This window comes from Anser cygnoides, chromosome 1, assembly GCF_040182565.1.
Source record: "Anser cygnoides isolate HZ-2024a breed goose chromosome 1, Taihu_goose_T2T_genome, whole genome shotgun sequence".
Taxonomy (NCBI): domain Eukaryota; kingdom Metazoa; phylum Chordata; class Aves; order Anseriformes; family Anatidae; genus Anser; species Anser cygnoides.
The window spans coordinates 153747462-153771803 of NC_089873.1; the positions used below are offsets into that span (position 1 = coordinate 153747462).

General features: G+C 38.9%; 1 protein-coding gene across 2 annotated transcripts in view; it reads right to left on the reverse strand.

Moving 5' to 3' along the window:
• TPP2 (tripeptidyl peptidase 2) overlaps positions 1-23939 on the reverse strand; it is a 48795-nt gene extending 24856 nt beyond the window's left edge. Inside the window, exons 1-18 of one of the 2 annotated variants that reach the window (XM_048072683.2) lie at positions 23736-23939; positions 18637-18765; positions 18071-18166; positions 17598-17702; positions 16789-16913; positions 15928-16091; positions 14710-14864; positions 14247-14323; positions 13581-13708; positions 11850-11949; positions 9279-9427; positions 9036-9151; positions 7297-7465; positions 5280-5437; positions 4807-4883; positions 2831-2937; positions 1963-2117; positions 785-901 (exon numbers count right to left, since the gene is read on the reverse strand). In XM_048072683.2, the coding sequence (XP_047928640.2) occupies positions 785-901; positions 1963-2117; positions 2831-2937; positions 4807-4883; positions 5280-5437; positions 7297-7465; positions 9036-9151; positions 9279-9427; positions 11850-11949; positions 13581-13708; positions 14247-14323; positions 14710-14864; positions 15928-16091; positions 16789-16913; positions 17598-17702; positions 18071-18166; positions 18637-18765; positions 23736-23897 (2289 nt within the window). In that variant the 5' untranslated portion in view covers positions 23898-23939. The remainder of the gene's footprint in view (positions 1-784; positions 902-1962; positions 2118-2830; positions 2938-4806; positions 4884-5279; positions 5438-7296; positions 7466-9035; positions 9152-9278; positions 9428-11849; positions 11950-13580; positions 13709-14246; positions 14324-14709; positions 14865-15927; positions 16092-16788; positions 16914-17597; positions 17703-18070; positions 18167-18636; positions 18766-23735) is intronic. The other variant, XM_048072684.2, reaches the window with a different exon arrangement.
• Positions 23940-24342: the final 403 nt, after the last annotated feature.

A 24342-nucleotide genomic window follows, 5' to 3' on the forward strand; every position in this document is an offset into this window, starting at 1 on the left:
GCAAAGAGAAATACGTATGGTGCTGCTTCCAGCAGGTAGTACATCTCGGCTCTCAAAGAGCGCCCTCTCTTAAGGGAGGCAAAAGTCGAGCCAAGACATGCTGCACAAGACAGCAAACAACACAGCAGCAAGACAAAGTACTGTAAATAACATGATACTGATGTTTTTAGTAACTTTCCAATCCTTTGGTATCGCAGAACCTTGAAGTCATGATACTGCCCATCCACTGTACCCTTAATTGCCCTAAACAACGAATCTCAAACCAATTGGCACATCTCAATACAACACCAAACAAAACAGAAAAAAACAAAAACAAAAAAAAACAGAAAAAAAAACAGAAAAAAAAAAACAGAAACAAACAAAACTTTTAATGACATTTTATTCTGAAATATTATTCAGAGTATTGTGCTTTAGCAATGGTGGTCTAGACAATCAAATTCAAGAACTGTGATCCCAGCAAAGTTTCTTCACACAAACGTTTGCAATAGTTGCAATGAGAACATCTTAGTATGTCCTTTCTACTGGTGTTGTTTTTTTTTTTTCTAATTTTCTCCCCAGTGATTCATAATGAAAAAGCATAAAAAATTCATAACTAATGGCAATAGGCATTTGTGTGGGACTAAGCTCCTATTTACCTAATTTTAAGAGAAAACATGAACATCTCACATATAACCATGCTTTTAGTCTACCTAAATACAGGCAAGAGTGAATAAAAGCTTTTTTTTTTTTTAGTTCTGTCAGAGGACTTCAGAATAATTCTAAATAAACACTCTGGAAAACTTACCATGTTTAGCTGCGGAGTAGCACAAAGTACACCATGAAAAGAAATTGTGTAATTAATGCTAACATCGCTAAGGCTTGCCCACCACCGAGCAACACAAAATTCAATGGTTTTTCCAGCCTGTGTAACAAAAATGCAAGGTTAGACACAAAGTCTCTTCTTCTATGCACCCCAGCCTCCCTATGCCCAAACCAAAAAAAAAAAAAATGGAATATGACGCAAAGATGACCCTATCATGCCCAATTTACACCAATTATATTGGTTTGTATGGTAGCAAACCAAACATTACACTTGATCCAGAAAATACAAGACAGTTCTAACAAAAGAGTATGTCCAATTACTCCCATTAAAATGAAGTGTACCAGGGGTATATGCTACAGAGGAATGTATACAGCTTTTATATGTAACATCTTCCTTTCCTACCCTTCAAATTAGGCAGACAAGTTCGTTTATAGATGACATCAATAAATATCAGAAAAAGAGATAGTGCTCTCTACCTCAAGACGACATGAAGCTTGGGATGTTTTTTGTTGGTAGTATTTTTTTGGTTGTTTTAAACATAATAAATTAATTCAGAGTCAGAAGTTTAGCGCCCCCCTCTTGACTTCTTCACACAGAGTACAGGACTGAACAGAAATTACAACCTCTCTTAGGGTTTAGAGCTACACCTCTCAATTAAGCAGTGCAGGGGGCCAAACTTGAGCAGTGGACTTGATCATCCACATACCTGAACAGCCTGTTTTTGTTTTAGACTCTTGAACTAACATTATCCAAGATAAGTCTACTACATCTAAGCAATAAGAATGTTAGCCAGTCAGTGTTACTTGACCTCAACAGTAAGATTTCTCAGATTATCACCTTAATCACTAGAGTTCAGTACATGCTGAACTCTCTCTCTTCAACAAGTTACAGCCCCTGTTACTTGTTGAAGTAACTCTTTTCCCTCCCTGAAAGGGAAAAGCTAGTCTGTATAAACAAGCACTAAAACTGAAGAGAGAATGGCAACATGGGATAATTAAAAAACACTACAGAGCTGTTAGAGACCTTTTTAAAACCAAAAAGAACAGATGCATTCACTACTATAAGAAATGTGTGACTTGGGCTTTTTTCTTAATCATCAGCATCAACCAAACAACAACAACACAACACTCTGTTCCTCCCACCCCACCAATATAACTTACTAAGACAGGAAATGCTTCAGTCACTGATCCTTTTTCAGGTAAGGATGAAAATTTATAGAACTCATGACTTCTATATGCTTTTTGTTTCACTAGCTGAACAGCATGAAGCACAAACTTTGCAGTCACGTCAGATGAACATGAACATACTGTCACTTCTAGATGTAAAGAAAAAAAAGTTTTGCTTTAACATCCAGGAATTTTAGATGGGAAATAGAGATTCAACAGAAAAGGACTAAAGGACTATTTTCACAAGATATTCACAGTTTTAGAAGTTATGCAGTACCAAAGTACGTACTGCATAACATACAAAGTATTCATATGTGAATTATGCTTATCTACCAGTTATTTACTAGGACCCCTTCAGATTAAGGAAAACTAAGTTCAGAGAAATCAGTTAAAAGAAATGTGACTCAACTAGATAGTATAAACTAATCAGACAGTACAGGTCATACAACTGTACAGCACAGACTGCTGCTGAATTTCAAATTAAGTTTTATCAGTAAACTTCAGTCCAAATGAAAGATTCTTTTTTCTCCTTGCAGAATTATGAGCTCCTTGCCCATCACCTTATGTTAAGATATCTTTCAATGCTATGGCCATAAATGCTAAAAACCAGGCACACATCGGACAGATTATATTTGCTAGTTTCTAAAAGACAAATACGGTATTCCACCATAACAGAAACCATGAGATAACCCTCCCCAAAACATCACTCCTGTAAGAGCTTAGAATCAAATACAGATTTTACATATTCATGGATAAAATGCTTAAGTTCTTACTCATGCAGATATTGGAATGATTGCAGAACAACTCTGTCAAGTGTGACAGATGTGGTTTCTTATTTAATCAATATGCTCATTTTCCTTACCAGCCCAGGTAGCTCCCTGGGGAACATCAATGAAGTGCCTTCGGATTTGACCAGGTTTAAAATGAACATCTGTATATGCAAGGTCATAGCCTGATGATTCATCTACTCTGTACAACAAAAAGAGAACAGTAGTAATCAAACAAGCTGTGAAGCAGTATTTTTTTTCCTAAAAACGTATTTTTAAATAAAAACTCTCCAAACAGACTATAATTGAGGATATTCAGTCCCCAGCTCCATACATTTTGATTTGCAGATTTGCTTCTACTTAATCACACTATTTGCTATGCCAGAAATACTCCCCCCCCGCCCCCGGCCAAAAAAAAAATAAAGTTGACTTTAAGCAAAACAGACTTATAAAGGGGAAAAAAATGAGCCTGTGGTCAGCATTAGGTGAGGCTCCTTTTGAGGCTATCACTGATACTCACAGAATATCTGAGCTGGAAAGGACCTACATGGATCAACAAGTCCAACTCCTGAGTCCCCCCCAAAAAAAACTAGCTCCGAGAGCATTGTCCAAATGCTTTTGAACTCCAGCAGGCTCGGTGCTGTGTCTACATCCCTGAGGAGCCTGTCCCAGCGCCCAACCACCCTCTCGATGAAGAGCCTTTCCCTAACACCCAGCCTGAACCTCCCCTGTCCCAGCTCCATGCCGTTCCCTCGGGTCCTGTCGCTGTCCCCAGAGAGCAGAGCTCAGCGCCTGCCCCTCCGCTCCCCTTGTGAGGGAGCTGCAGGCTGCCACGAGGCCTCCCCTCAGCCTCCTCTGCCCTGGGCTGAACAAACCAAGGGACTTCAGCTGCTCCTCATACCTCTTCCCCTCTATGTAGACCTTTCAATCATCTTTGCAGCTCTTCCTTAGGATGCTAATAGTTTCATGTCTTTCTTATATTGTGGTACCCAAAACTGCAAACAGTACTTGAGGGCAAGGCCACACCAGCACAGAGTAGAACAGAGTAGAGTATTACTACACTCTACAGAGCAGAGAGTATTACTCATTTTATTAACTTATTAAATGGAATACTGTGCTCACGCACAGCTTCACAAGGAGATGTTAGCAAATCAGTGAGGTCCCAAAGTGTTTTTAAATTTCTCCTCAGGCATTATTTATGATATTTGTTTTTCCAGCTTCTAGTTAATTATTTGTTGAGTGTCCAAAATGTAGTAATTGCCCCTACTCTTTCTGTTAAATGTACAAGAACTGTACCAGTACAGGATCTGACAGCACAATGCACCTAAACAATTTAAAACATCTGTTCTACCACATTATGTAAACACCTTCTCCCCCGGTCTCCCCAACCTGAAACACAGCTGCACTTAAGCATAAAAATCAAAGGTTTTCAATGAAACTGAATTTCATGGTTGAGTGACTTTCCACTGAAGTGAGCTAAAGCATGTAAGTAGTAATATTTCTGTGAATGAGTTAGAAAAACGTTATATTTCTTCCTCTGAGCAGACTGTCCACTGAATAGGTTTAATAATCTCTCTTATCACAATCACTGAAGTCACATGTTTAAAACAGTTAAGACCATAACACAATACTAACTCTCTAAATTTTCTGTATTAAGGTTATGATGGAAGTTTATCCCAATTTCTACCTGACAAATAATGCCCATTGCCTTTACAGACTCTAGTCCACCAGCTAGAAGTGAAAAAACAAATTCCGGCTGACATACACTTAAGAATATACTGATATATTGTTGAAAAAGTCAGAAATCATCTTTATTCTGATGGACCAGGAAACTGTTGCTATTGTGACCAAGAACATACTGCCTTCTTGTTGCCAAGACCAAAACAAAAAGCGAACGCCACTGCTGTCCAAGCCTGTTGCAAGAAACTTTCCAGAGCCCTGCTCCCTTCCCTATCAGTGTTCATAATAAGTTCAAGAACTCCCAGAGAAAGAAGGTGAAATAAATGACAAAAGTAAACTGGGTACACAAAACTAAACTTAAAAAAAGACAGTAAAGCTTGGATTTACTGACCTTGTTGGTATGACAACTGTTATTGGAACTCTGAACAGAGGACCTGCATTAGGCATCGCTATATCATATCCACACACCTGACAAAATAAAATATGGCCATTTAAAATCTTTGGTCAAAATGAAATTACAGAAGACAACATTGAACTACATGACTTAGTTGCAGGGTGTTTTGAATTCTCAAAGCTGAAAATACACCTAGAGAACAATATATATTTTTTTATTTATTTCCACGTATATGCTTTTATTTTTCAAACAGATATACTTAAAATCTTCTCTACATCTGCCGTACAAAGTTGTATAGAGTAACTGCTGCTGAACACTGGATTCAGCCTGTATAATATGGAGGTGTGGCAGCATTTTCTGTTCTGTAAAGCATAAAGCTTTTATTTCTTTAAAATTACTTCTAAAAAAAGTTGATAGAGGCAACATGAAAATGGCATACGGTCTCAAATAGAATACCAGTACTTTAATACCTCTGTATAATGTACTCCTTCTCTCAGTCCACGTGGATCCACACGAATATTTATGTGTCGACACTGGTTCATAAGCTCTAAATGAGTAGGGCACTGGACCCATGGTGCATTTGAAGTTAAAGCTAAATGAAGCTGGAGAGATATTCTTTCAGTATTTTCTGCCAAGAAACAAATTAAAAATAATTAATTAACAAGTTAGGTACTCATATTCTACTGTAATGATATTTGCCAATAAAAAGTACCCATCTCAGTAAAATATAATAGGAACCAATTTCCTAGTCCCCTGAAGTCAGATTCTCCAAAAAAGGACAGTGATCTATATCATCTCTTAACAGTCAAGTCTCAAAGAGTCAGTAAGCTAGTAAGCAATGCTTCAGTTGCCTATAACATTGCCTGAAAGCAGGTATAAGTATTCTTATATAGATGCAAAGTCTCACCTAATGCACGGAAATAAAATAAAAACCAACTACACTCATTCTGAAGGTTACACTATTTACCAAATTACATTATAGAGCAACCTAAGTGAGAGTTTATGCTTACTAAAAGAATTACTATCATAATCTAGACTGACTTTGCAAACAGTCAATTTAGCTGATTTTGTGAATCAGCTTCTGTGTCAAAACAACTATGGGTTAAAAGCATAGCTTCTATAAAAACACCTGGCCCTGAAGTTTAGATGTTTTATTGAATAAAAGTCACCTTTATCCTGCTCTAAAGATTAATGATGTTTAAAAAAAAAAATAAAATGCTTTCTAGATTTAATTAACCTTAGCTTAACATTCAGGTATTTAACTTCATTGCATCTTTGTGAGGTACAGAAAAGAGTTCTCTATTATCAGATGTGCTTTCCACAGAGGTACCTCAGAAGCGGTAAGAGCTCAAAGAGAACTTCAACAGACAAACTGAGCAGATGGGTTTTCCTTAATGTCCTACTAAATCCTCTCAAACTTATTCTTGAAGACACCAGACAGCACAGAAATGACCAAAAGGACAAGTACAAGGGAAACAATATCATGCTGCAAGCCAGTCACCCATTACAAATATCTAACTACATTTTCAGATTTGCTTCCTACAGAAGCGCATAATGTGTATATTTACACATTATAGTGTATAATTATTTTATTTCTCAGTGTCATATTGTCAATTAAAAAATTACTGATTGCAATGGAACGGATCACACAACTATGGTACTCTGAGTCAGTAACCTCTCTTATTCACATTATCTCTTCTCCTAAATAAATTCACCATACTGTCACATGCCAACCGTCTTCTGGATCACTGGTTTTAGGAAAAGAATTAACCTCAGTAACAAGCTCTCACATGGTTCATTTTTTGAATACAACTCCATTTCTCAGGGAGGCGAGTCCCAGCTGTTATTTAGTAAAACGGAGCTGGGCAAACCAGTTTATGGAAAAAAGATGTCAAACCTATTTTGACTGGCACTAGTTCCTCACCCTATCAATAAATAACTAAAACCTGTATCAATTCCTGTATTACCTTTAGGTATATGTATGCTTATCCACTAATAGCTAGTGAATGAAATGCAAAGATAAAATTTGTGGTCTTTAAATATCCAGAGATTACTTAAGTTCTTACTTCTAAAAAGTATTTAGAATACTCTTCATTCTTTGCCAAGAGTTATCTGCAACAATATCTCCCAAGTTCTACAATTTCAGGAAACATTAACAATACGATTATTCTTCTGTATGTTTTTTTCTGCTGTTTTTTCCTGTGCCCCACAATTTCACTTCAAACTTCTTTAGAGCAGAGATGCCTTTTTTCAGTGAGAGGAAGCTTGAAGCAACAGACTCACCAGAAACAAAGGAGTGCTGCAATTAAATATCTAAGATTAAATCGGAAAGTTGTTTACTTGCTTGCCAACGAATTTACCAACAAATTTAGAATTGCATTTATTCCTTCTATATTACAAGACTTCTACCACTCCTCTCTGTCATAGCTTTTTTTGTTTAAAAATGACAATCCATTTTTTCCTCATACAAAGCAAGCTTTTCCCTACCTGTATTCTCAGGAAAGACAGGTTCTATGCCAACCCCGTGATCAGAAGGTGCAGCTATCTGGGCAGGGTCTCTGAGGTAGATTCCACGATTGCTTCCAACAGTAACAGTAAAGCCTATGTTACTTGTGAATGATGAATTCTGAATGAGGTAGTCATAGGCTTTATCGACCTGTTAGAACACATTCTAAATTAACACATTTCAACCTTATTGCATATTATCTTCCACATGCAGCATTCATCAAGTGTAGCAACAAGCAGTGAAGTAACTAATACAATGCCTATTAGACTCATACTGACTTTACATTACATGATCTTCAATACCAAAATGAGACAAAACTTTCAGCATGCAACTGCCATATGGAACACTGAAATAGTCGAGAACATTTAAAGGAACGATTCGACAAATTCCCTTTGCAATAAATTCATCAGAAGATGCATAGCAAAGGTTTCCAGAGATGACTCTGAAGACATAGGTCCTGTTCTACAATACTACTTTATTGCTCCTTCTCATATATAGAGCAAAACTAGTCAAGCATTTAAACCTTCTATACAGTACTGTAAGTTAAACACTTAAACATACAAGCAAGATGGGATGCCCATATAAGTTTTATATAATGATGTGAAATAAGCATTTGATTGTTCATTCTCTTAAACTCAGATGAAAAGGTCATCCTTTTGTTTTGAAAAGAGACCCTTCTACCTCGCTTTCTATTATACTGACTCAAAAAAATCTTACACTCTTATACTTCAGCAAGCTACCTTCATCAGAGTAGGGGACTCTCCTCTGAAATAAGCAGATGCAGTATAGCCTCTGTCTCTCAGGTCACAGTTTTAACCACGTTTTAACATGTTCTTTTACCACAGACTAGTAAATCGTAAGACAACTGCTGCATTTCATTTTTCTTTGGCAATGTTTTTATTTGGTATGGCCACCACCATGCTGCCTTCTGCACCAAACTCAGCATTAGAGATATATTTAGAAGGCATCAGCTACTGGGTTCTAGCATCAGAAGAACATGGATTTAGGGTTAAGCTCTTAATATCTAGCATCATTAAGCATGCCAGAAAAATCTCAGTACCTCTGTCTGGCTAGGATGGAAGTGACTGCAGGCAAACATAGCAGCAGCTCTTTAAGAGCCTCAGCTTATGCACTGGGAGAGTTTCATTCACAATGCCTTTATCATAAAAAGGTTTACACTGCAGATTTCCAAGCTACTTAGAAGACCACAGGACACAATGAACGCCCAGACTTTTCTGCAGGCCAACTCACAGCAAGGTCATTGCAAAACTGCAGCTGTACTGCTTTGTGAACCAGCGTGGGTATCTATTTGCATCGCCCAGAACTTACAGTTCCAGCTTTTGTCTACAAAGAACAAGTCCAGCTCTCTGACAACAGCATAAAAACATTTTCAGACATTAAGACAGAATTTAGGCATCCACATCTGTATGTGGGTGACAAAAACCCACAACCTACTTTTATGTCCACACACCCTTTTGGTCAGTCTAGGAATGTGTCGAGTTAACACATATTCTAGAGAAACCAACTGTATGCTGAAGTGAGAGAAACATTTGATTCTTCCTCCCCTCCCACTACATTCCCTTCTTCACCCTGAATCAAATCTGCTAATCAAGCAGCATGGGAGCAAGCTGTCTGAGCTCATCTAGAAAACTTTTTTAGTCATTTTTCCACTGGCCGTTATGCTGGTCTTCATCTCCCTCCCCCCTTTTTTTTGGCTGACCTGAATAATACCATGTCCTTGTGCAAATACTTCTATGTTTTCAGCTTTCACTGCAGTATTTTCTAAGGCTCTTCTGACAGAATGAACAGTGTAATGAATATCATTAGCTTTGAGTCCTGAAATTAAAAATAAGGGTATTACTGGAAAATAGTTAAAAAGTTGCAAGTAAGATTTTTTTTCCTAAAACAATTGCTACAATATCTTTTACACTATGCACCTATATTTAAAATTATAGCCTATTACCTGACAGTACTAATGCAATGCCTCCACATGCATTGGGAGAAGACATGGATGTGCCATTCATGAGTTGTGTTCCTCGCAGAGTCCAGTTTGGAACAGAAGCAATAGCACCTCCAGGGGCACTGATACTTACTCCAAGGGCTCCATCAGTGCTAGTGTAAAAACAGAATCGTTGAAAAACAAACATTTATTCTGCATACTTTATCTTGAAGTTATCTGTGCACTTAAGATAATTTTAGCATTAGGTAACATTCTCAGATACTTTAATTCACTAAAACATTAACCCATTAAAAACAAGACAAAGCATGACATAAATTGCAACTTAAAATGTCAAATTCATCATCAGCTATGCCCGTTTTCTCAGTCAAAATTTTCTGAACTTTCACTCCTTCAATACTCTACAAAGGACTACAGTTTAGTCAGCAGAGTATCTTCTGGAATTTAAATTAGAAAATGCACGCAAACAAACCTATCAAATACTTCAATATGTAATAAGTATTCTACTGAGCCTATTTAACCTTTATTATTTTAAAAGAAAAATAGTAAAAGGGAGAGGAAGACTAGAAAAGATCCAAAATCTATAGATCTGCATTGTGCACATAGCCATTTCACAAGCAGGTTAAATTTTGAATTATGATACGGAACCTGAGACAAAGACAGCAAGGGGAAAAGACAGAGTGTCAAGAGGTGGATCAGGATTAGCTGTGATGGAGTCACCTTCTTTCTTGCCCAAGCATATTTAAAAACAGTGAGTACCCACAACACAGTTAAAGCAGCACCTAATTTTCAACTGCATGAGACACATGCTCAATCTTCCTCACTCTGTATAGACAAAAAGTGGATTATTGGAATAATTCAGCACTGTGCCTGAGCTGTGCAGAGGCAAGGTTTTTTTTAGGTGGACTTAAATCCTGCACTAATAGCTTCACATGTGCAAGGTTTGTCTTGAACCATAGTATTCTCAATATGATTCTGTAATATAATGTAATTAGATTTATTTTGAGTCCTATACAGACTACAGGCTGTCTATCATGACTCTTCCAGCCAAGCAGTGCACAGCATATCTGACTGAAAGCCCTTAGTGCTTACTCAGGCAGACTGACCCCCTTCCCCAAACCTGCTCTGGCAAAACTTTAGGAACTCTTCAGTCACCTGTGTTCCACCCTACACAAGGAGAATGCCTCTACGGTTAGACTTTGGCCTTTCAGTTGACATACACTCGCTCTGTCTATTTTACAATGCAAAGTGACAACACATAGAAAATATGTTTTTTATATATTAATAACAAGTGTTTCTCCCTCTCGCAGCTGGATGGAGAGAGAGTACATTTCCCTCTCCCCTCCATGAAACATGACAACTATAAATAAGGTTCTTGGAACAATATTCTTTCTTGTAAAAATACAAAAACACCACAATGACTAACTTTAAAGACCACTGCAAATAGGGAAGCAGTTCCTATGTAAACAGCAAAAAAAACAAGGACCAACCTCAGGTTATGTTTGTTTTCTCCTTCACTCAATAATATTAATTATAGGCTAAATCATAAAATACAGGATACAGTACTTGTACTGTATAACTTAAAAGAAAAACAGGAAAGCCTAGACACCCATGAAGAAATGTTATTCTTTTTCTTCTTTTGGCTATCATGTAACTATCAAATTCTTCTGAGACATTCTATCTGGTTTTGGCAAGGTTTTGGTAGCAGGGGCAGCCTCTGTGAGCACAGCCCAGCAGCTGTCCCACGTCAGATCAGAGCCAGCTTCAGCCAGCTCCAAAAGGGACCTGCTGCTGGCCAGAGCCAATCCAGGGAGTGACACTGGTTGGGCCTCTGGGAAAAACGTACTGTGTGACAGCAGCTGGGAGAGTGAGAAAATGTGAAAGAAACAGCCTTGCAGAGACCATGGTCAGTGCAAAAGGAGGGCAGGAGGGGCTCCAGGCAGGCAGCAGCAGCTCCCCTGCGGCCTGTGGAGAGGTCCCTGGTGGAGCAGGCTGTCCCCCTGCAGCCCATGGGTCCCACACGGAGCAGATCTCCACGCTGCAGCCCGTGGAGGAGCCCCGGTGGAGCAGGTGGATGTGGCCTGGAGGAGGCTGTGGCCCACGGAGAGCCCCCGCTGGAGCAGGCCCCGGGCCGGAGCTGCAGCCCGTGGAAAGGAGCCCACGCAGGAGCAGGGGGTCTGGGGGGAGCTGCTGCCCGTGGGGGACCCGTGCTGGAGCAGTTTGCTCCTGGGGGATGGACCCCATGGTACGGAGCTGTGTGGGAGCAGTTCTTGAAGAGCTGCTGCCTGTGGGCAGCCCCCGCAGGCTCAGTTCGCTCAGTTCGGGAAGGATGGCATCCCGTGGGAGGGACCCCACGTGGAGCAGGAGCAGAGTGACCGTGAGGGAGCGGCACAGATGAGCCATTAGGGACTGACCACAGCCCCCTACATGTCAAGACTTTTCAAGAACAGCAGGTTACCTAAGCTCTTCCTGTGGGAAAGATACATTGTCATTCTGGTATTAATGACCAATTTTTAGATTTTGAATAACCTAATCTGAGCCCCAAAGTAATGAATTTCTTCTTTTAGCATAACCTACCTAGGCCCTCTGGATGACCAAGTATATTGATTTGCTGGTAGTTTTTCTCTCAAAGAATATTCAGCAACCATCATATCAGGTGACACATAGGCACCAACACCTATTAAAAAAAAAAAACATTTTAGATGTACGCTGAAGCTGTAATAAAACAAAAATAAAATGTTTTAAATTTATTACCACTTTTCAGGTGTTTAAAATGGACAAACACAGTTTTTGCATCTAAGTCCAAATATTTTTTACAAAGCAAGTGTAAAAGCCATGCCGATAGTCATACTGTGCAATAAGAAAATCTTACATACTATGGATAATTTCTAAGTTTCATTTTTACTCAACTAAAACAGTATATATTCACCTTCTGCATTTATTTCACAACAGATCGCTAACTTGCCTGCCCCCTTTTTGGGGTGGAGGGGGAGAATAATTTTGGCTGTGTTTATACTGTTACAAACTACACCAAGGCTGCCTCAAAGGAATCTGTATGAATTCATTCATGTTCACACGGCTCGGAGCCACTCCACCTCAAAAAGATGGCCACATCCCCACAGCTCAGCCACCACGGCAATGAGACAGTCACTATATTCTTGTTTATCAGTCCAAAGAACCTAGAGCATGTCAATGGCTAAGTTGAAAGCTCACTAAATTTTATTCTTAAAACACAATGTCAAGCAAGCACATTACATCCTTTCAGGGTGACTGTTCTAAATCGTACACTCCCTTCTTACGACTCCAGCACTATCACAACGATAGGAAACCACCACACCAGGCTAACTGAACCACATTTGACATAGTCCACATCCACACTGCGTGAACTAAGCCATCCTGCCAACCGTATTTTGGTTTTCTCCTCAAACCAACCCATCTTGTTCACTCCAGATGGAGGACAAGGAGCAAGCTACCTCCATGCAGATCAAGATGTTCAGTCTCTGGAGTGATACAACAAAGAAGCTAAATTGACAGAGTTGATGCACTGTAAGAGCAAAGCCAATGCAGTTCCCAACTGTCCAGTCTCACTGGCAGAGTAATTGCAAGTCAGCTTTTAGGAAGCAATGAGTGTTAATTCTAGTAGATGTCCTGAAACAGTCTCTCTCAAACCATGAAGTCTACCTGCTGTACTGCCTGCATGAAAGATTTAACAAGTACCTCCTGTACCGCAGTAATGCTGCACCAGAGGATTTATATAAAATTACAACCAGGAAACTTACCCTTGAGAGTTACATGTATTGGTAAATCTTATACCTCATCCTCTAAAACTGCATTTCTGACAGTTTAGGATGTATTACAAGACTTTTCAGGAGACAAATCAGAATCAAACTTGCTAATATTTTTACTAGTTACATTTACAAATAGCTAAAGGTCCGAGTGGTGTGCTTACACTGTTACAGTTAAAAAGAATAATCCTTTACTCTTCAGATAGATCAGACCATAAAGATTTCTTTTCCAAATTTTATATGAAGACATATCAAATCTACATCATCTGCCTCCACCACCTGCTTTCTGCATAGGTTAAGTTCTTGAAGTGTAAGAAGATAATCTAAATTTCTATACCTAACCATACTGTAAATGCCTCCCTTAAAATTAATCTTGTAGGCCAGTAGTATTTGAAAATATTTTAGATTCAGTACAGCAATCAATTTTGTGATCCCAAACATGTAACACAAGTACACAGCTTAACCAGACAGAAGCTGAATCCCATCAATTTTCTGTTTTTGGGGGGAGGTGGGGGGAAAGTACCTATTACACTAGATGTAGTGCCACCAGGACATCCGACTGTAGAAAGGCAAGGGCCATTATTTCCTGCACTTGAAACATAGATTACATTGTGTTTCCACACTGCTTCATTAATTACTTCACAAATTCTCCTGAAGTAAAAGAAAAAAAAAAGTAATTAATCAACAATATGTTCCCCCCCACCACATAGGAAAACTCCCACGATTCCTAAGCAGAATCTCTGCAGGACCAGTCACAGAGGAATATTATGCAGTCTGCTGCATAATATGTAAATCAAGCAGAGCTTGTTCCAGTACTGAAGTTCCAGTACTGAAGTTATCCACAAAAAACATCTCCTATTTTACAAGGGAGTAACAATCATGTAGCAACATTAAGTTTAAAAAATGAAACCCAAATAAACAAAAAGCAACACACAAAACAAACAAAAAACCAACACAGATTGTGTGGTGTTCCCACTAAAAGAATTCTTTACTATTCTACAGTACTCCTTGTACTATAAATTCATAGCACTTTCAGTATGTTTACATAATTTTTGAAGATATTTAAATGAGTAAACCAATTGGGCCTGCACAATTCATTCCTACTGACAGAACATCTACACAAAACCAAAACTCGGAATTCCACTTCCATATTGTTAACACACTTTATACTAACCACTGTAGCACTTACCCAGAATTTGGCCAATGTGTTGCCTCTCCATAGCTATAGTTGACAAGATCGCATTTGTATTTTATTGCTTCTATCATCTGATAAAGTAAAAAGAAAGAAGAAAATACATTTTAGTCTAGAATAAGTCAGTTATGGAACAGCAAAGAACATTTCCTCAAACTGATCTACGAAAAAGGAATTATTTCTTTTGACTCTACAAAACATAGTGACTAAAGTAAATTACACTAAAAAGCCATTTTCCCTATAACCAAAAAGAACAAAAACTCCAGTCCTTGAACAACCTTCTATATTAAAACACTAGTCTCAAGATACGCCTGAAAATGTATTTTTTTTTTTATAGCTGGTAATTAAATAGGACAATAAAAAACACAACCTATAAACAACTGAAGCAGAAAGTGTTCCACAGTATTCTATACTTCAGTTAAACTGCTGAGATTAATAATTTATCCAGTGAAATACCCACAGCTCTTATGAGACCAGTGCCAGTTTCCATTGTACTTAGCCTTGTATCACCAATCTTGATTGCAAGAATCTGAGCTCCAGGAGCCACACCATTTCGTTCTGGTTCTTCTGGAAAGTACCCAGCTGCGATACTAGCCACGTGTGTTCCATGTGCTCCTGAGCAAATGAGAAGCCATAACACTGTATGTTTATTGAACTGTATTTATACCAATTTAATACACTGTTGCTCAATTCATCTTCATTTACTGAACTATAATACAAATTACTTTTATTTAAATAAAGTTGCATTATACTAAGAGACAAGAGGCCAGTAAAGAACAGCACTTTGCAAAACAAAAACAGCTTTTGAGGGGAGGCAGGATAAGAGAAGGAACTATTAACTAATTAACTCCACTAACAGAAGTTACCTGAAAGGCTCAACGTTTCCTACTCAAAAGTTACAAAAATTATATCTAAAATACCCAGATAGTAGGGATTAAAAAAAAGAATTAGAATTAAAACTGCACATAACTATAAAAAGGAATCTCACAACATTATCAATTATTATGAAACCCAAACTGTTTCTGTAGTTTACTGAGATAAGACAGTTTCATAAGAAATTAGAACGTTATTAAAATCAAATACATCCATACTACCTTAACCACTCAGGATATTTCCAAAACAAAATAGGACTGTACACAGAATGCACAAACATGGGATGAGAGCAGTTGGAGCTACAGCTACAGTGACATCTGCCATCACAAAAAAGTTCGGATAAATCAAAATAAAAACTAAGGCCCACATCACAGACGTTTTAATTAAGATTCTTAAATTATAAAAGCACAAAGGACAGCAATGAAATTCAGTAATCATCCTACATTTAAGAAGAAAACAAAAAAACAAACTTCTTTGAAATACGGTTCACTACTGTAAGCATACGCCAGTAAGATACATGAACATCTTAGTGTAACTAACTATGAATACACTATGTATACAAACATATGGATAAAAAGTTGACTATATTTCAGAAACAAAAACGCGAGCAAGTTTAGTAACAAGATGTCATTATGGGTTTACCACAGGAAATCTGAATACTGATTTTTAATTCCTTAGTAGTGAGTGCTGTATTAATAAACTGCCTTAAGTCACTGCAAATATCAGAACCAGGAGACAATATAAATTGCTGCTGCTCACAATACGTCCTCAGCAGCAAAGTTTTCTTAACATTACTTTCAGTTACCTCCACTTGTCACAATGGAAAGAAGGTTTCCATCATCATATATATTCACGGAATAATTCAACATTTCAGATGTTCCAAAAGATCCATATTCCTGAGCCTCTTTGTAGGTTCTCAACACCGTACAGCTGGTTAAGTCACCACTCTCAGTTGTATCTATGCAGGCTCTGTTGACAACAACAAAAAGGTAATTTTCCATCTGCTATACACTTCCAGTTATTCTGTCTTCACACAGGAGCAACACAAAGGCTTGAATAGGCCTGGTCCTGTGTTTATGGTATCTTACATCTTTAAGTCAATATTTTTAAACCCAGCCTTTTACAGACTGATTCAGAAACAAAGATCTCTAAATAAACTGATTTTCAGGTGCTACTAAATTCAAATAAATTTATTTGTGAAGCAAGCATATGGAAATTCACACATTTTCTTTGAGGAAATTTTAGTAAAGCTAGATGTTCAGTACTGGTACACAAATATTTGTGTAAAGTCTTAGCTACTGGTTTGTATGATACACTTTAACAGTCAAGAAAAGTGACATATTACATTCTGAAGCTTGTGCAGATAGATTTATGCATTTTTAAATTATTAATTTCCTATTTCCAGTGGATACTAAAATAAATTTTACTCTTTGCCTCAGAAGAAAATCCCACAAGCTTAAACTCTGTACTGTATTGATTTTAGTACGACTTAAATTCTACCCCGTCTTCATTTAGGATTACAAGTTTATCATGATACAGAAGGATTTTTTTAAAGCAAATTTTAAGCCCTCTACAGGGAGCCAGATGTAAAAATTAACACGCTCTTTAATGCAATCTGTTGCTTTACATGTGAAACAAGACATTTTAGACAAGTTGGGGTATTTACCTCCAGGTCTCACCATCATTCCATACTAAACAATCATATACTGGGCCAGGATCACTATATTTTTTCTCAAAAGAATTCAACAGTTCCACTTGATTTTGAAGTTCCTCCTTTATTAGCTTATTTACCTAACAAGGCAATAAAATACAGTTAAGATCATTTCTTAAATCATTACTATGTAGGTATGAATCAGAAAGGAATATGGCTTATCACTGTAATGTTATATATTTGTTCCATTACTTCATCAAAAATGCAAGACTATGACAGAAGTCACAAACATCTAGAACCTCAATGGTCTCCAAAAATGCACTATTTATTCTTGGTGTGGTATGTATAAGTATTTCCAACTTCTCTATCACATTTAATGCCCCCCCCCCCCCCCCCCCCCCCCCCCCCCCCTTTTTTTTTAACAGATTGTTAAATGATATGGAACTGCCCAAAAGAACGTCTGGTACTTCAACGAAAAAGTATCTACTTTTTAGAAAGGATATGTTTACAAGATTCCAACTTTGAGCACAACTTTTTTTTTTTTCCTCAGGCTACCATCTAGAATTAAAAATAAAACTTAATAAAATATGGTACTATGTATTTGAACTAATGCCCTTTTCATATTTGATAACAAGTTTAGAAAGTAAACAACTTTAGGCAAATCAAACAACCACCCATCCATTTATTTTTAAAATCAGTCAGAAGATGCACTTGTAAATTATCCCAAGTCTCTTTCTTTCACTCATCTAATAAAAATATTTGAATTCTCTCAACCAGGAACAAATCATAAACAAGTTTACAAACTTATTTAGAAGTATACTAACTTGGGAGGGAGAACTATGAGCAGCATCAAATTCCTCTTGTTTCCTGCAGGCCTCTGCTAGAGCCAGTCTGTGAAGAGGATCCCAGAGCTTTTCCTTGCGTTCCTTCTGCAATATAAAATTGTGTTACTCAATACATATGTCAAAGTATGAAAACTACAAAGCCATTTGCGAGTTCTGATTTGAGACACAATGTCTAAAAGGTTCGATATAATACTGTAAGTAAACAACTGCTACACAGGAAAAAAAAGTATCCCGAATGTCTAGACTTTTTTGCCTCAATGGACTAATTTGAGGTGTACCACTTGACCACCTGATGTGACTGAAACTTCACAGAAATCAGTTAAAGGACACCTCTCAACCTCTGGGTAGCAGCCTGTATGTTAGCAAAGCACACACTGTAGTTTTCTAGAAAAACTTCCACATCAGAACGGTAAAGTATGACTATACACCAAAAGCAAAATGAGTTTTCTTACCTGAATCCTCTCTTTAAGAGCTTTAGGATAGATGTCATAACCATTTTTTATGCCAATGTGATATTTGCCTGAAGGATTTACCCAGTTTGCTGGAATCTACAAAAAAAAGTATATTCAGAAATAGGTTAACTAATGGCATCAAAAACAAACAAGCAAACAACAACCAAATCACTATGTAAGGGAGCTTAGCAGAACAGACTTGTGTACATCATAAATCAGTATCAATTAATATGGCACTGCAGTCAAAACATCTTTATCAGCTGCCCACCGTACTTTCAAAACACAGCCCCAGTATCAACATTTTAGGTAGAGATCTAGGGCAATCAACACCAGGTACTATCAACAAGGAGAAACACCCTGTCATCAAGAGTTACTAAGAGTTTGACAGGGACAAAGCTCAATGTTTAACGTCTCATCTTGGTGTAGTTTAGGCCCTCAACAGACCAGAACCATCATCCTTGATAACAACAGGAAGAGACCAACAGATTCACTGTTACAATCAATTCCACATAAAATTCAGAGAAAAGCTGGTAGATGCCTCTCTGTACCACCATACGGATTCTCACCTTTAAGGATCTTCCAGAAAGACCAATAATTTCCCCATCTTTAGGTTCTACAACGGTACATGTAGTTACATCACCACTGCCCGTTGTATCAATTATATCAACTATCTTGGGCTTCCCATCAGTTGTAATCTGAAAATGTAAGCACAGCAAAATTGAAAGTTCAGTTAATTAGCCTCTAGCATACAAATATTTTTTTTTTATTTTTTATTAATAAAAATATCAAGTAACTTTATTAACCACCTAATCTTTAACAGAAGGACCTAAAAACAGCTTGAAAGCAGTTAAGCCTCGAACTAAGAGCAACACGTCTATCTTCCTGGCTTATAAATTTTCCCTTGATTTGCAAAACTGCTATTTGCAAAAACTACTATTTATGTTCCAGTGATTGGCAACATTGCTTTCATCCTACTGCTCCAGCCAAGTTTACAGTAATGACAGCACAAACCTAGCAAGATGAAAGGTGCTGAACTACATGTAGTTACAGGCTTGACTCTTAACTGAGCATAAATCTAGCAGGAACTCAAACTATCATCATCTTATTTTTCTGTTACAAGGACTGTGTGTCATATTTTAATAAACCTGAAGTGCTCAGAGCTATAGCTATATATACCTAATACTGTGTAAGAAATAGTTTTACCAGAGTGAGGAGAAAGGAGAGCTGACTTGCTAGACAGAGTTTATGAACACAGCTTCAAAGCCTTCTCCAATTAAATGAAAACTAGCCCTAATGGATATTATGGCAGGTCCAGTTTTCCTACTGGGAAAGAGTCCAAGTCTACCCAACCACAGGGAGATGCAGTAATAGTGTTTTTAAGGGGAAAGAACCAAATGGATCAAACAGGAGCAATACAAGGAGCTTCAGAAGTGAAGGAAAATATCACATAACGTTGAAGAATGACACACCATTTGACTTCCAATGAATTTTGAGAATTAATACAGTTAGCAGGGCAAACAGTTTTTTACAAGATATACAGCAAAATAAAGAAACTACTGACACACCTAAAGCCCCAACGAACTAGAGGAACCTACTGTACAGTTACTAAGAGTATGACTAAGACCCTTACATATTTGGCAAAAATATTCAATGCTATCTTCTTGTAATAACATGCTTCACCTATTATATCAGTTTACTCAGCAAATAAACTGTTCCATATGCAGAAGTAGCTGCTTGAAGGATAACAGAAACTGGCCATAAGCACCTAGTTTTACAGGTCTACATTAAAGATTGATAAAGAAATCAAACACCTCCTATATAACAACTGTACCAAAAGCAGGGAAAAAAGCTTCCTGTTCAGAACTCTGGCACCATTTGCTGTTTTCTACTGTTTAAATATTTGGTATTTTTTCTTTCATGCTCTATGAATAATCTTGATCCTACACATAACACACATGGCAGGTAGTTTTGCACAAATCATGCTCTGGAATTGTGGATTCCAGCCAGCAGAAACAAACAACACGATCAAATAATTTCGTAAGTCACTCCTGCTGTCAAAAAAGACAATTACCAGGCTTCTATCACACCTCAACAAATAAGGACAAGTACTCCAAAGTCTCAAACTCTCGTGGTTTAGAACAACACAAAGCAGCAAACAACTGCCCCCATGTCCCTTCCCCCCCAGTAAAAAACAGGTTTAATAGCTGTCAAAAACAACTGCAACAAGTACAAACAGGGCATTGATTCCTATTTCCCAGAAGGTAACAAACAGAACAGCTCTCATTGCAGAAACCACCACTGCTAGTCTGTTCATAGAAATTCACTTCAGTTATGAAAACCACTAAAAACATGTTAACCTGCTAAAACATCTGCTGAACAATCGTTACGCAACAGGGAAAACGTACTTAGGCAATTCAGTGCATAGGCTTTCACACAAAGTATAATTTTCTTGTGTTTGTAATCAATGTCTTCAGATGCCTGCCTCTACTCACAGGAAAGTCAAGAGCTGCTCCACTAATAAAGCAAGGTATTACCCGAATCAGACACTTTAGTTAGAGGCATGTTGAAAAATAAGCTGTTCAGTGATCAAAGCACAAGAAAACAAGAACGAAAACATAATCTGAGGTGACGTGTGCGAAGCAGACAAGTTATACTGCAACAGGTGGCCTGAACACCAATTTATGCCATAGTGAGCTTGGATAGTTTTGAAGGTTGTTTCCCAGCCACTCCAGAAATGCTATGTGCAATTCCTACACTACGCAGCTCTTTGCCTTCCCACTGAATAGCAGGTCCAAACACACACGTGTGTTTGTGCCATTACAATCAACAAATCGGAGTCTTTCAGTCAGCCACATAGAACTAAGCGTTTGAGTTGCAAAGGTCCAAGGTTCAATTCTTAGTGGCAGCGAGCCAGCCAGTCAGTCATTCACTGCAAGCAACTGATACGGGTTCTTCTGCGGACATGAGCTGCTGCTTGGCATGGTGCCCACCAATAGTAATGCTACAGTGAAACTCAGATTTCAACTGTTTTTTTCAGGTCCTGTAATTCCGAGGGAAGAAATAAAATCAATGTGAACTTGATCAATTTCCTTGTCTGATCAGAGAATCCTGAAGTACTGAATGTATTACAGACAGGAGGTATGTTTCAATACATCTTGCAATAAAATTCAAAAAAAAGAAAATTTCTACGCAATGAAAAAATTTTTATAATGCATCCATAAAAAAAAACCACAATTGTACTTGGTTTTCCTTTGTATCATTTCCATTGTATCATGGTTTTCCTACAATCATTTGAAAAAAAAAAATCTACTTGTTAATACCAGAATGATTTTGTTGTTTATACATTTTTATTGAAGTTTCAAAAATGTGATTTCATGTTAGCTCTGACTCTGTAAAACACATGAAGTTGTAAATTGAACACTTTAACAATAAAGCATGTGTATAATGCTGGCAGCTGATAAGTATAAGAAAAGTACTGGAATACCACTCCCTGTGATGATGCCGCATTAAAGAGGCAAAGCCAGATGCATTTGAGCATACTTTTATCCAACCATACAACTTATCTATCGTGAAATATAGCAAGAAGCAACAGCAGCAACAGGGAAATGACAGGGTGGGGATGAACAAAGACAATACATATACAACCACAACACTCCATTAAACTTCCGCGCCCACACAAAATTTCATCAGGTACTGTGCCTTAATGAGGAATCAAGAGCCAGGATTTGGCAGACAACGCTAGGAAACAGATTCTGCTGAGAGGGGAAGAAAGCAGCGTGAAAGAAGCCGACAAACTGAACTGTGAGTTGGTGGCAACAGGTAGAGTGCAAAGCAATGGAAGTCTAGGTGAGAAAGTTCACTTTAGGACACCAGCTACAAGACATTCAGAAAGGAAAAGAAAATAAGTACAAGTTGGATTAACATTTTACGTAGCAAAGCAAGAAAATACAGCTGATGCAAGTAGGTTTGTAAAGCCCAGTAACTAATGTCTGCATAGCAGCAAATGTCCAGGGAAATATATAAACACAAAGGTACTCCTCTGTCATACTCTGACCCTAAATCATTCTGTCCCTCAGCAACTGACTGCATGCCACACATTTACATTATCGGTGTTGACAAACCAAATTATAAAATAACAAGGCAAAGGAAACCTACCTAAGAATGAGACACGGTGGAGCATCAAAACGTGACCTTTGTTTTTGTTTTGACTAAGAACCCCACTATACTCAAAACAGGGTAGCTCATTTTGGCCTTTAATTATTATTGACAATAACTTCCACTAAAAGATGTAATGCCTATTAACTTTGCTGCCTAGTGCCCTCTTTTTGCTTTAAACAACTGACTCAATTCTCCACGTTCTAACCCCACGCCACACTGAGAACCAGCAGTATGTCTGACAGCAAGAAAAAGCAGCAGCAGAGAAGAGGGCAGGAGGGAAAAGGCATCCCAAGGCTGGAAACTGCATGTCACCACATGACTGCGCCTACTGTGCAGTATGCTCGCCCAAGGATACCGCCTTATTCTGGGGAGGCAAAATGTAAATTGCCTGGTTCACCAAAGAGCGAGGACATCCTCCTTCTGAAGCAACATTTATGAAGCTCTGTTTCAAAATATGCACTGCCTGCATCTCCCTTGTAATTCCCCACACCCTGTGCAATAAGCTGCCACGTTCTGTAGTTTAGCAAAGTGCATGCTGCCAGCTGCATGAGGTGGGCACTGTGGGAAGAGCACAGAGACAGCTTCTTTATGTGCTTCCCTAACACCCCCTGAAACTCACTTTCATCCACTAGAAGTTGTATTTCTCTTTCCAAAGTTCTCTGCAAATCTTTTGCTTCACTCCCTAATATTTTATCTTCCAGATAAAGAAATCAGGTAACCTCAGACTTTTAACAGATTATTATGAACTCTCATGACCTCAGTCTTCACCATACCTATTTTCTTTAATCCATGCCAAAGTAAAGCATCCCCTTATTGCCCACGAACTCATGTTTTTTTGGTTCACTACTCCTATTTACAACCCCTGAGGCATTTTGCTTTCATGTATAACTTCAGAACTATGCACATCCCATTTATATATGCACATACATATATATACATCTACAAAACTGCCTATTATCAATGACATGGACAGACCAGGGAGTATCCCTTTTGTTTTTTGACTAGTTTTTGGCTAGCTTCAGTCCAGCTTAACTGAAGTTACAGCAGCCGCCCAGTCCCACCATCCACCCCAAATGCCCTCCTCACTAACCCTGTTACTCCCTTGAAGCACATCAGGAGTTACTTATGAACGCTGAACTAAACAGACGCCAGGGCCAGGTCCCTGCACCAGGTTACTTGAGACAAAACCCGTGCCCGTGCCAAACAAAGGGCGGACACCAACGCCGCTCAGCTAACACAAAGGCCCCAACACCCAGGCGGGTCGCGTGAGGACCATTTCCCGAGGCTTCCCTCGCCACATCTGCTCGGAAACACGTTGACAAGAGTCCACGAGCAGCGGTGACATAAAAACCCACGGACAAGCTCCGCGATAAAGAAGCGTTAATAAACAAATGATAAAAAAATAACCTACCCCCCCCCCCCCCCCTTCCAGCAGCCCACCCCAGCCGCTTCGGCCGGCGACCGCGGAGGCCCCGGCGGTGACTCAGGGCGCTCTGCCGGCCGTTACCTGCATGCCCGGCGCCCCCGGGTCCACGCCGGTGTCGAGCACGGCCAGCAGCACCCCCCGGCCGTCGAAATCGGGGAAGCGGGCGAGGAAGGCGGCGGCGCCGGTCTCCTTCTTGGGCAGGAGGCCGTGGAAGGGGAACGGCTCCTCGGCGGCGGCCGCCATCACGCGAGGGCAGGCCGGGCCGCGCTGGGGCGGGGAGGCGGAGCCGGGGCCTGCGCATGCGCCCCGCTGAGGGGACGCGGGGGTAGCGCGGTTCGGGACTGAGCCCGCTCCCGCCAGTTATAAATAAAGAGGATGTCGAGATGGTTTGTGTGACCTTTATTTATTTATTTATTTATTCATTCATTCCCCATCTTTTCATACCCCCCCCTTGACTACCCAAAGGGTGCGATGAGGGCCAAATAAAAATTTTGGTGAGATTGCCAAGGGAAAACGTCCGCTTCCAAGAGGGTCTTTAAAGCTGCTTTTCGGCCTTCCTCATTGTTAATAAACTTGTAAACCTACAAACAAACAAAATCAACTGCAGAGTGACAGAAACCAAACCTATAAAGAACTGAGGGAAAATCCATCCCACTTGCAGAGCCTGGCCCCAGCCTGCTTACCCGCT